A 13,131-nucleotide genomic window follows, 5' to 3' on the forward strand; every position below is an offset into this window, starting at 1 on the left:
GTCTGAATTCTCAGCAGTGCTACACACAGACATGAAAGGGATGTGACCAGAGCTCTGTGATGGATTGGCGTCCTGTCTGGGGTGTGTTACTGCATTACGCACAGTGATTCCAGGATAATCAGAACCACCCTGATACTGGCCAGGATGAAGAAGTAATAGAGCTGGTGGTAGCGCCACAAAAAATTCTATATGCGGTTATTCCACCAAAATCAAATTATAGGGATGTACCGATGCACCACAAGACAGTTAAAAATCGATTCACATGTGTAACGATTCAAATCAGTTTACAAGAATAATGAATTGATATTTACTTTAAACAGCAGATCTTGCACACTAGCACAGAGTTTCTGAACTCCTCGGTTTGAAACTCGGTGTTGCCTCCGGTCGACTGGGCGCCATCTAGCAGGCATAATTGGTAGTGCCTGCAGCAGATACTAATTGGCCACAGTATCTGCAGGGTGGGGGCCTATGTGTGGGTGGGTGGGTCTTCATACGCTGTGTAAGGACCCTGATTGGTGAAAGAGATGCCTGTGCAGAATGCAGGGGCGAGAAGAGGAGGGCTGTGCACGTGTCAAAAGAGGCGTGTACAGCAACATGCTCTCCTTGGATGCAATCTGGTATCTCTCAGCAGCAAAAGACAAAAATTTAGTACACTAACTCGGGAGGAAAATGGGGAGAAAATGCATTTAAAAAAAAATCGGGAAGAAATCGCATCGTTAACCCAGTATCGTGAATCGCATTGCATTGTGGATAGAGTGTATCGTTACATCCCTATAAAATTAACCACACACCATATGACTAAAAGTATGTGTACACCCAACAATAAGCTTGTTGGACATCCCACGGCAACCTTTGGTACTAATTTAAAATTGTGGATATAACAGCTTCCAATCTTGGAAGCATTTCCATGAGATTTCAGCATGTCTGTGCAAAACTGTGCCTTCAGTCAAAACACTATTGGTGAGCCTCTGATGCTGAATGAGATGGCCTTGCTCAAAATCAACATTTCAATTCATCAAAAAGGTGTAAATAAACAGTCAGCCAGTCAGCGCTCAGTGCAGGCCTTTATTTATACACAGCAGCAATTCAAAGTGAAACAAAAACAACAATTAACCTGATTAAAATGTAATGAACGGATGAATGAAAGAAAACACTAAAAAATCAGCAAGTCACTGACGCCCCGGGATTTTAAGCTAATCATACTGTTTGGGAAAATGTCTGTGTTGGTGGAAAACAGAACTCTAACATGTTCCGTTTCCTGTTTTTGTGTTATTATGGGGGATTTAACCCCATACTCAGAAACACCTTTCGTGAGACCCGATATTCTCACAGGTGAACTGTATTTGATTCATGATGGGATATTTAATGCCATCCTCCAAACACTTTCGTAAGACCCTGGTTGCTCGCAGATAATCTAAGTGTAAACGTGTTTACACTCCTGGTTAAAACATTGCCCAGCTGGCACAGCAGGATATTCCGCTGACGCACCATCACCGAGTTTCTGAACTCCCGGGTTCGAAGCACGGTGTTGCCACCGGTCGGCTGGGCGCCATCTGGCAGGCATAACTGGCAGTGCCTGCAGCAGATACTAATTGGCCACCGTACCTGCAGGGTGGGGAACGGACTATATGTGGGTGGGTGGGTCTTCATACGCTGTGTAAGGACCCTGATTGGCAGAAGAGACGCCCGTGCAGGAAGCGCGGACGAGAAGAGGAGGGCTGTACACGTGTAAAGAAGGCGTGGGCAGCGGCGTGCTCTCCTTGGATGCAAATCTGGAGCCTGTCGGCAGCGGAAGACAAATTGGATGCGCTAAATCGCAAGGAAAATGGGGACAAAGTGCATAAAAAAAAAAAAACATTGTTCATAGCAGGCCGCTCAGGTGGCGCAGCGGTAAAATACGCTAGCACACCAGAGCTGGGCGGTTACATGAACAACGATTGGCTGTTGTTCATATGGTTGGGGCAAGCCGAATCATGGGTCCTCAAAACTGGTGCAATTACGACCTCTGCTGGCTGATTGATGGCACCTGCACAAGGCTGAGAAATAAGGCTGATCAGGTTGTGGCTCTCCATGCACAGTGCTGATCGGTATATAGGAACTCGACTGGTGCAGGTGAAAAATGCAGTCTGTACTAAGCATGTGTCAGAGGGGGCGTGTGTCAATTGAGAAGCGTCCTCAGTCGGGTAATTGGACACAACTAGATTAGGGGAGAAAATTGGGGGGAAAAGGTTGGAGAAAAATAGAGAATTAAAATAAACAGTGTTTATAGCAGTGATTTTAAAAGTGCCTCCCACATCTGTCCAGGAGAATAATTAAAAGTAAATCATTTCTAAAACTCATTAAAACTAAATAAAATCATAACATAGGAATTGGATTAATACCATGATAAAACAGTAAATGGTAGAACAAATACAACCCCAAATCAGAAAAGGTTGGGACAGTATGGAAAATGCTAATAAAATAAACACAGTGTTTCTTACACAATGTATGAACTAAAATACTTGTTGCACAGCCATTTTTTTCAACATGTCATAGCTTTAAAGTGTTTAAAGGTTTTATCTTGATGAGCGCATATGAAACAAGCTAGTAATTAATGTACATCAATCGACTTCATGAGCCGAGTATGAGAACGTGGCAGCTCTGAATCTAATGTTGAAGGATGGCAGTAGAACTGTGCTGCTGGGTAGATTGTATAACCAGCTGACAGTACGTGGGCTGAGAAGTGGAGTTACTTCACCCACACATACTGGAGCATGATGACATTTAAATGTGCGCAAAAACACACACATACACACACACACACACACACACAGTTCTGGGGTACCTGAAGCATAAATCTGTACACTGATCAGAATCATTCCATATAACCGTTTTGCATTATTTTGTACTGGAACGTTTAAAGTCAATTTTGATTTCATTAAATGTTATGCAGCAAAGAGCTTTGATTTTTTTATCCGTTAAAGAGAATAAATGGCATTGAATTATAAAGAAGACCTCAAATAACCCATTTGGGTGCAGTTTCCCGGTCAATTAGCTTTAACAGTATGTAAAAACAACCATTTTCAAGTCTTGATTAGGCTGGTACAGTTTGCTATGCAATGTGGTATGAATCCAGAAAAATGTTATAAACATTTTGCAACATGTCTTGATATTAATAGTTTTAAACATATAATACTGAACCATGTTTAGAATTTAATGAGACTAAATGACCCCTTTCTATCATGTGAAATGATAATAATTTACAAATAATAATAGTTTACATTGACATTTTTTCAAAGCATTTTCTCCCCATTTTGTCTTCCGCTGCTGAGGGATACCCGATAGCATCCGAGGAGAGCAAGTCCCTGCCCACGCCTCTTCCGACACGTGCACAGCCCTCCTCTTCTCGCCCCTGCATTCTGCACAGGTGTCTCTTCCGCCAATCCGGGTCCTTACACATCGTATGAAGATCCCACCCACACATAGTCCGGTCGTCCCACCCTAGCAGATACTGTGGCCAATTAGTATCTGCTGCAGGCACTGCCAATAATGCCGGCCAGATGGCGCCCAGTCGACCGGTGGCAATGCCAAGTTTTAAACCATGAAGTTCAGAATCTCGGCGCTGGTGTGCTAGCGGAATATCCTGCTGTGCCACCTGGGCGCCTCCAGCGGTACCTTTTTAAGTTAATTTATATGTCCATGCTCTAAGGGGCCTTTTTTTAAATATCAATTTTTTTTTCATTTTCATGTTTTGCCACCACTTTATCCTGGTCAAGATTAAGGAGGGTCCAGACATAGACAACCATGTCTGTATGTAAACACCCACTGCTGGGGCTTCAAACTCTGAACCAATCAATGGAACAACCCCCCCCCCCCCATTGGCTGCATTCGCCAGGTCATTATAATTATATTACAGTATTGTTGTTTTTTTACAGTATTTTTTTTACCCCTTTTTCTCCCCTTTTAGCGCATCCAATTGTTCAATTAGCATCGTGCTTCCTCTCTGTCTATGCCGAACCCTGCCCTGACGGAGGTGATTGAAGCTAACCCGTATCCCCTCCGAAACACGAGCAGCAGCCAGATGCATCTTTGCCACCCACACATTGACGAGTTTGGCGCCACCTAGCGTTGCATGCGGAGAGACACACCCTAAGGGCACTCCCTCCCATCTCTGTGTAAGCGCCTCCAATCAGCCGGCAGAGAACGCAATCGCATTCTGACAGAGAGAGACCCACATCCGGTTCTTTGTCCCACCCCCAACATGAGCAACCGGCCAATCGTTGCTCATATAGCCACTCAGCTTCGAACCGGTAAAGCAAGGCTGGATTCGATACGACGCTTCTCAGAATCCAGCCCTGGTTGCAGCGCGTTTCTTTTTACCGCTGCGCCACCTGAGCGGCATATTACAGTATTGTAGCGGCGATATGTAAGTGACATTCAGCTCAGCCAATCAGAATGCAGCACCTGGTAAAAGACCCGTAGCATCCCCGCCGGACAAGCAGCACTTGCAGCGGCTAGGTGAGCCAACCCTCTACAGTAGAAAGTGGCTAATGCTAGCCATAAAGTGCGGCGATAGCAAAAGTAAAAACATGACAATATTTTCGTTAAGTAAAATATTACAATAACTAAAAGACAATGAAATATCAGAATACATTTAATTAAAATAAAGAGTGAGTGCACAGCAAGAGATTTTGGGAATCTGTGTAACCTGCTTAACGTTACTAGACCAATACATATATATCCTCAAATTTGTTGAGGGGGGGCCCAATTTTTTTTTGCACTGGGACCCATGAGCTCCTAGTTACGCCACTGCACATAGTCACCATACACGGGTGGATTTCCTATTCCTACTATTCTTTCAGCACAGCAAATTGAATTAAAAATCAGCCTGTAAAAGAAACCAGCCTTAATAGATGTGCATAGTGCACTCCATGTAGAAAACAAAAAACAGACCAATATTTGCATCACTACACACAGTCTAGTTATGGTGGAAGCATGAATTATTTCCACTTATTTCACTTCCAGGAAAGTGTGAAAAGTTTGTTGGCAGTAATAATGTAAAAATAATGGCTAGATTTTATTATTATAATTCAAAACACCAACAGATCCAGTGTCTTCATATAATGCTGCTTCAGAGTTTAGACCAGCACACAATTAAAATGCTGCTGTATGACCTGATGACAGCTATTCAGGCAAGAAATCACAGAACGGTCTTAAATTCTTTTACAACAATGTGCAAATCAGATCAGCAGCTACAGAAAACCTTCACGGTGCTAACTGAGGTTGTAACAGGTTGTTAATTACAACAACTTATTTATATCTTCCAGTCTAGGCTGTAAAGCATTATTCATTGTGTTGAAAACACATCTGTGTGTGTGTGTGTGTTTGTGTTATTAGTTCAGGAGTGTGTTGTCTATAATTATCACACATTTTCTGAGTAATAAATGCAGAAACCTCAGGTATAGTTGAAGTCAAAAGTCTTAAGGAAAATGTGTCATGTCAATTTGGGATTTGTGTGTGCTTGTTTATATCTGATGGGTCAACAACATCCATACAGCAACTACTTGTATCATTAAATGGATTTTTGGATTACTCTTTGTAGAAAATGTATAATGTAATTTAACTTGAAATGTTCTTGTAATTACTTAATTAAGATTGATTACTGTTGGTGACTCAAATAAATGAGATCAGTTTGACTGTACATATTTAACTTAACTACAAGCATTACAATGTGAAAAGCTAAGGAACTATGTATAGATATAAAAAATCATAAACATTCATAATCTCTATGCAGGCACAAGGTCATCATTACAAACTACTGACCATAATTACAAAAGTATATGGAACTTATTAAAGTATATGTATTCACTTGAAGTATTTACAAATGGGTTTTTGCAACTGTTGCTCTAAACTTAAATAACACTGATTCTGATTTATGATCATCTAAAGTAAAATTCAACAAAACAAACAATCATACTACTATGACAAGAAATGTTGGTTTATATCAATGAGATAATAACACGTACGGCCAACGTTTGTCTCCAGAAGCACTTTAGTCCTTATTGATATTGGTTTGTGGTAAGGTGTTGGACCATTCTTTAGGATGAAATCCAGTTCCATAACGCGGATACAAGTTGGAAGGAGCCATTGTTCAAGGTATGCTTTGGCTTTTTTTTAAATATAAATCTAACCAGATGTATAAGATCAATAAGAAAGTCAGACCATATTTCTTTTCATTACTCAAGGCTCCACTTTTTGTGCTCCTTACACCATGGTATTATCAGATGAATTTCAGCATAGTGAAGCTCACAACATAGTACTTGCTGTTTGTTGCCCTGTCTTTGCCTGACAGTGAGCTGTAACTGGTGACCAATGAGTTCCTGGAAACATTGAATCTTTTTCAGCTTCAGTGACTAATGATGACACTGGTCTGCAAATCAGACAGGCACATTCTGACCTATTTGGCGTTCAGTTCGCTGCATCAAGCTGCTTTCAAACCTAATATATGACACCTTATTATATTTACATTTACATTTTCAGCATTTAGCAGACGCTTTTATTTAAAGCGACTTACAGTACTGTGACAGTATATTGTCTAAGCAATTGAGGGCTAAGGGCCTTGCTCAAGGGCCCAACAGCAGCAACCTGGCAGTGGTATACTTGAACCAGCAACCTTTCAATTACTAGTCCAGTACCTTAACCGTTAGGCTACAACTGCCCTATGAATTATATAGGACTGCCATTATATGAAAGTTATTTGAGCCAAACTACTATTTATGTATTTATTTATTAGGATTTTAACATCATCTTTTACACACTTTGGTTACATTCATGACAGATACGGTAGTTAATCGTTACACGAGATTCATCAGTTCACAAGTATAATGCCAAACACAGTCATTGTATCTCCAATTCACCTTACTTGCATGTCTTTAGACTGTGGGAGGAAACCGGAGCACCCGGAGTAAACCCACGCTGAAACCTGGGGATCAAACCCAGGATCTTCTTGCTGTGAGGCCACAGTGCTACCCACCGGGCCACCCCAAACTACTAATGCATAACAGACACATCACATGCATCTTATTGGTAATTAATCTGGTTTCACTTGTATTGGAATTTGGCCAATTGAAAGCCATCTGCTGTTTCTGTTATTTTGTACACCATCTGTAGGAGTAGTTAAGATGTCAGTTGACTGTTAACTTGACCAGGATTGATGAGGATTTCATTTGTGGATTAGTGGCTGTTTCAGAGAATCTACATATGTGCAGTGTTGTGAATGCATACATGCAGTGTTTATGGAATAATATGGAGCTAAATGAGGTGTTTCTTACCTTCTTCAGGCTTTTATGAGTGCTGACTGCAGTGAATGCGGAGGAGAGCTCTCCAGCACTCGCCTCGCTTTTCTTCCCCACTGTCAGAACCGAGTACTTCTCCGCCACATTCTCGCTCTCTTTAAATTCTTTACTGGCCTGTTTTATCTCGGACTTGGCTTCCACACTGGTCTCTGACATTTTCGTATAGTAATGAGGCTAAAAAATGAGCACTCGGCGGCTTGCTGTAATTTAGCGCGGCGGCCGGTATAGCAGGACACACAGCTCGTTCTGCTCGGATACTGTAACCTTTCGTGTTGTCCTCTACGCCTAATGCTGGAGCATTTCGAGGGAAAAATAGTCTAACGAAAAAGCAAAATGACACAAGGTAAAAGTGAAAAGCCTGAACTACGAGGTAAACAGTTCAATATTGCAGTGCACTCACTCATTTATTCGACAAACTGCTTGTTTGTAAAGCCGGGCTGATTCGATTATTCCGCATTGAGCGTCGAGCTCGCAGTACGCAGCATCAGCTGTGGGCGGGGCTTTCACTAGACGAAGCACCTGCACGCAGAAGGAAGCGCGTGGGGTGGGCGGGGCTTTCCGTTACGTCAAAACAGAAGAGGAGTCGTGGCGCCAAAATCGACCGTTAAGCTAGCTGTGTAGCTCTGTACAATGTAAAAACAGCTTTTAACTTACACCTATGAGGCACAACATTATGACCACCTTCCTAATATTGTGTTGGTCCCGTTTTTGCTGCCAAAACAGCCCTGACTAGGGTTGCCAACTTTCAGAACTGGAAATAAGGAACACCCTGACTGTTCTGGAGTCTAGAGGTGGGCGATACCGGGAATTTTGGTATCGATCCGATACCAAGTAAATGCAGGGCCAGTATCGCCGATATCGATACCGATACCGATACTTTTTAATATTTAAGCTTCATAGATCCAAAGGATCCAAAAGACCTAGGATAGAATTTCGCCAAACATTGTACGTGACAACAAAATACTTTATTATCACAATCAACATTTTTGTTTAGAAATTTACCCACTGAACGGGTCACCTTGGCCATCATCGCAACAATTGCCCCCACCCCCTGAGAGATTTGGCAGGAGCCGCCACTGGTTGCACCTATAAAAAAATATAACGGGTATTACACCGTCATAGGAACATTATCAAAATGTTTTATTTAGGCTGTTTAACATTTATTATTTTCATTCTTTATAATAATAAATCAGAACCATATTTTAGGCAAAACAACATGCATAAAGACGAAGCACCTGCACGCAGAAGGAAGCTCGTCTGTGGCTATGCAGCCCCATACGCAACAAACTGCGATGCACTGTGTATTCTGACACCTTTCTATCAGAACCAGCATTAACTTCTTCAGCAATCTGAGCTACAGTATCTCGTTTGTTGGATCGGACCACACGGGCCAGCCTTCACTCCCTACGTGCATCAATGAGCCTAGGCCACCCATGACCCTGTCGCTGGTTTACCACTGTTTCTTCCTTGGACCACTTTTGATAAATACTGACCACTGCAGACTGGGAACACCCCACAAGAGCTGCAGTTTTGGAGATGCTCTGACCCAGTCGTCTAGCCATCATAATTTGGCCCTCGTCAAACTCGCTCAATTTCTTACGCTTGTCCATTTTTGCTGCTTCTAGCACATCAACTTTGAGGATAAAATGTTCACTTGCTGCCTAATATATCCCACTATTCACTTCACCTGTCACTGGTCTTAACGATTTCGGATTTACCGGACAGAATTTTGAAAACCAAATGTCCGGTCTGATTGATTAAAATTCCAGCGAGGAGCATACCAAGACCAGTAGTACAGTAATTGTCCACTATGAGTGCTTTATTTTGTCGGGAGGCTCGCTTTGTTCTCGCCTTTTTCTCTGTGTTTTATGCTTTATTTTTCAAGCTCTAGTGCTTAGTTATGCACCAGCACTGCTCCAGTAGCCACCAGCAGTGCTTTAGACTTAGAATAATAGATACTTGGACTGTTCACTATTCCTCCACCACACAAGGTAAATTAAATTTCTCCCCAGTAGTACAGTACACAAATTTTAATATTAATTTACAGGTTTTACGTTACATATTTACATATCTATTTACATTGTTTATTTCGCTGTTTACCATATGTGCCCGTTTAGCATTTTTGTGGACCTTAGTGCTGTAATTTCATATATTTTTGCACCCCCTGGAAAAGTATCTTTCTGCCTCGGACAATCACATCTTACAGACCAGTGTTTCTCCACAGTCAAGCAAGCTTTACCCAACCATAGGCTTATGGGCTGCAGTGTAAAAGAAGGCCCCTGCTTTAAAATCAGCTACCTAAGAGTGATACCAAAGTGTGTTGTTAATGGCTGTAGAGATTTAAACAGAGGTTCCCAGAACCCTGAATCAGTGCAGCAACCACACTACCTGCTTTAACACTATGATGTTTAAATCTAAAGAAAACCATCAAATGAGTTAAACAATGCCAAGTAAAGTAAAACTATTTGGTGCTGACACAGTTAACTTATGAATGTTAGTTATTCAGTCTGCAGAAACACTTGCAGAGAATATTCAAATCCCATGACACCCCCCTCAGCACACACAACTGTAGGTAAACTTTTAAACTGCTGTACTCTAACAAGGTTCCTGGCACCTTTAAAAACAGACTTTTGTAAAATTGTATCACAGCCATAGTTAGAAGCATGAACCAAATACTAATATGAATTACTATTATGCTTTTAACACCTAATTCACTTTGAGTGTGTGTTGCCAAAACATCTATATTTGTCTTATCTGGCTAGATCAAGTTTCAGTCAGTATTTCAGTAACCTCGAGCAAATCTCATTTCTGTTCTTGTGACTGTGTTCAGAAGCTTGGATGTAGGTTATAAATGTTAAAGGTAATACAAATTATAAGGTATAATTAGCCCAGTCTGCATAGTTACAGCAAAAACAGTGCAAAGAATCCTGGGAACAAGGTGTTCCCTAGTGGTTCTCTAAATAACACTAAATGGTACTTTTTACATGGTGAAATTTCTATTAATTTAAAATAGCACACATCCTTACAATCAGAGGTGGATTTTAGAGGCAGTGTGCAGTCTTACATGTATCACTTTCACATAAGCAGCAAGACCAATTATGCTTTCTTGAATTCCCAGCAATGGATGGTTATGGCATAGTTAGGAGTCTAAAATACTGTTCTGAGAGATCATTTCCAGCATTTTGTTTCGAATTTTTTCTACCTTGCAGCTTAAACAGAAAAGAACAATCCAATAACAGCTAAATAATCTACTGTACAATTTAACAAACCTCATAAGAAACCAGATATTGGATTAGGACCTTTCAACTAACAAGACATTCTTAACTAGAGTCACATACACCGATCAGCCATAACATTAAAACCACCTGCTTGTTTATACACACACTGTTAATGTTATCAGCTCCACTGACCATATAGAAGCACTTGTAGTTCTACAATTACTGAGTGTAGTCCATCTGCATACTTTGTTAGCCCCCTTTCATGCTGTTCTTCAATGGTCAGGACCCCCACAGGACCACTACAGAGCAGGTATTATTTAGGTGGTGGATGATTCTCAGCACTGCAGTGACACTGATGTGGTAGTGGTGTGTTAGTGTGTGTTGTGCTGGTATGAGTGGATCACACACAGCAATGCTGATGGAGTTTTTAAACACCTCACTGTCCCTGCTGGACTGAGAATAGTTCACCAACCAAAAATATCTAGCCAACAGCGCCCCGTGTGCAGCGTCCTGTGACCAATGATGAAGGTCTAGAAGATGACCAACTCAAACAGCAACAATAGATGAGCGATCGGCTCTGACTTTACATCTACAAGGTGGACCAACTAGGTAGGAGTGTCTAATAGAGTGGACAGTGAGTGGACACAGTATTTAAAAACTCCAGCAGCGCTGCTGTGTCTGATCCACTCATACCAGCACAACACACACTAACACACCACCACCATGTCATTGTCACTGCAGTGCTGAGAATGATCCAACACCCAAATAATACCTGCTCTGTGGTGGTCCTGTGGGGGCCCTGACCATTAAAGAACAGGGTGAAAGCAGGTTTAAAAAGTAAGTATAGAAGTAGATGGACTACAGTCAGTAATTGTAGAACTACAAAGTGCTTCTATATGGTAAGTGGAGGTAATAAAATTGAGTGAGTAAAGAAACAAGGAGGTGGTTTTAATGTTATGGTTGATCAGTGTATGGGAAAACCAAGAATGCTGTGGACCAAAAACATGATGGAAGTGGCAGCACATTAGGGAACTAAAACCACCACTTTCATTTCTCAGGTCTAAGAGGATTAAAGGACAGAACTCAAGTTAATAAAATTAAGATCATTTGCAGACTCCGGTGCAGTGCAATTTCTCAGAGTAGACAGAAAAACACAGACATGAAGAAAACATGGACATTTGTCATCACAGTTTAATCACAATTCATTACCTTGAAATAGTTTAGTGTTATAACAAAAGTTTTTAATATATTTACATTTGCTTATCATTACAGCAACGTTTTTTTTTTCATTTTGTTTAGGAAGACGGTGTAGAAAGACCATCAATAGTCACTAGAAAATACTGTACTTTTCCACAACTGAAAAACCAGACATTATTAAAATGTAAATAGAAACACAATTTTACTTTCCCCAGAGACAGAAATCCCCCAATGAATAAACTAAAATTCTTTACTGGGCCCCATCCCTCATTTTCCTTTGTTCTACCAAGGAAACAAAACGCTCCACAATTTCCAGGTAATACAAAACAATCATGATCTTGTACTTAATTTAGAAATGAAATATGAAAAATGCACTGAACAGGTCACATGAACTCACCAATGTTACATGTAGCAATGTAGAAAACACCACGTAACGTTATTTAGCTGCTTTAAAAATTACCTTTGTACACTAACTACATAGAATGAGGTCTCTATACATGTTCAGAGAAAAACATCACAGCATATAAGCATGTATCATCATTTACAATTGTAAGAAATCATTTCTTAACCTTTTAAAATGTAAAATGTGGTCTGTACTTTATTCATGTCAGAATAAGGGGAAAATTCTGCGCTTAAACTAATAACACTAAATAGTGTTTACAGTACAGATTGGAAAAGTATGTGTGCCTCTAAACTCATAATACAAAACTGTAATACACTACATGACCGAAAGTATTTGGACTTCTGAGCATAAGCTTGTTGGATATCCCATTTCAAAAACAAATGCTTTAAAATAGAGTGACCTCTTGTGACCTTTTCAGCTATAACAACAGCCACTCTATTGAGAAGGCTTCTTACAAGACTTGGCTGTACCCATTCAGTCAAAAAGCATTTGTATGGCTGGACATTGATGTTTCAGTTCATTCCAAAACTGTTCAGTGGGGCTGAGGTCTTTAAACCAAGTTTTTCTTTATGTCTTTATAGACATTGCTTTGTGTACAGGGGCACAGTCATACTACAACAGGAACGGCCTTCCCTAAACTGTTCCTACAAAGATGGAAACTTATAACTTATAATTTCCTTTATATAACCGATTCATTACACCTGTTAGCAACTGTTATGGCTGAAACACATGAATTCAAAAACTATAGGGCTGTCCAAATACTTTTGTCCATTTAGCGTCAGGTGTCTGTCTCAAGGGGAAAAACTTTAAATCATTTCTTAAGATCTGGCTGTTTAAAATCTGTACTGTTGCTGCTCTCCCTGGGAGTGGACTTTTTTGCAAAGGTAACACCCAAAGCACAATGAACAATGCTAAATGAGGCTAAAAAGAGAGTAAGTGCAACAGATATATAACTTTTTTGCAAAAAGATGCACTTTAC

At 40.7% G+C, this 13,131-nt stretch overlaps 1 protein-coding gene across 6 annotated transcripts in view; it reads right to left on the bottom strand.

Annotated features, from left to right (window-relative positions):
• ahcyl1 (adenosylhomocysteinase-like 1) overlaps nucleotides 1-7,711 on the bottom strand; it is a 43,733-nt gene extending 36,022 nt beyond the window's left edge. For all 6 annotated transcript variants that reach the window (XM_062998366.1, XM_062998368.1, XM_062998364.1 and 3 more), the window contains exon 1: nucleotides 7,311-7,711. In XM_062998366.1, coding sequence (XP_062854436.1) covers nucleotides 7,311-7,490 — 180 coding nt within the window. In that variant the 5' untranslated portion in view covers nucleotides 7,491-7,711. The remainder of the gene's footprint in view (nucleotides 1-7,310) is intronic.
• Nucleotides 7,712-13,131: the final 5,420 nt, after the last annotated feature.

This window comes from Trichomycterus rosablanca, chromosome 7, assembly GCF_030014385.1.
Source record: "Trichomycterus rosablanca isolate fTriRos1 chromosome 7, fTriRos1.hap1, whole genome shotgun sequence".
Taxonomy (NCBI): Eukaryota; Metazoa; Chordata; class Actinopteri; order Siluriformes; family Trichomycteridae; genus Trichomycterus; species Trichomycterus rosablanca.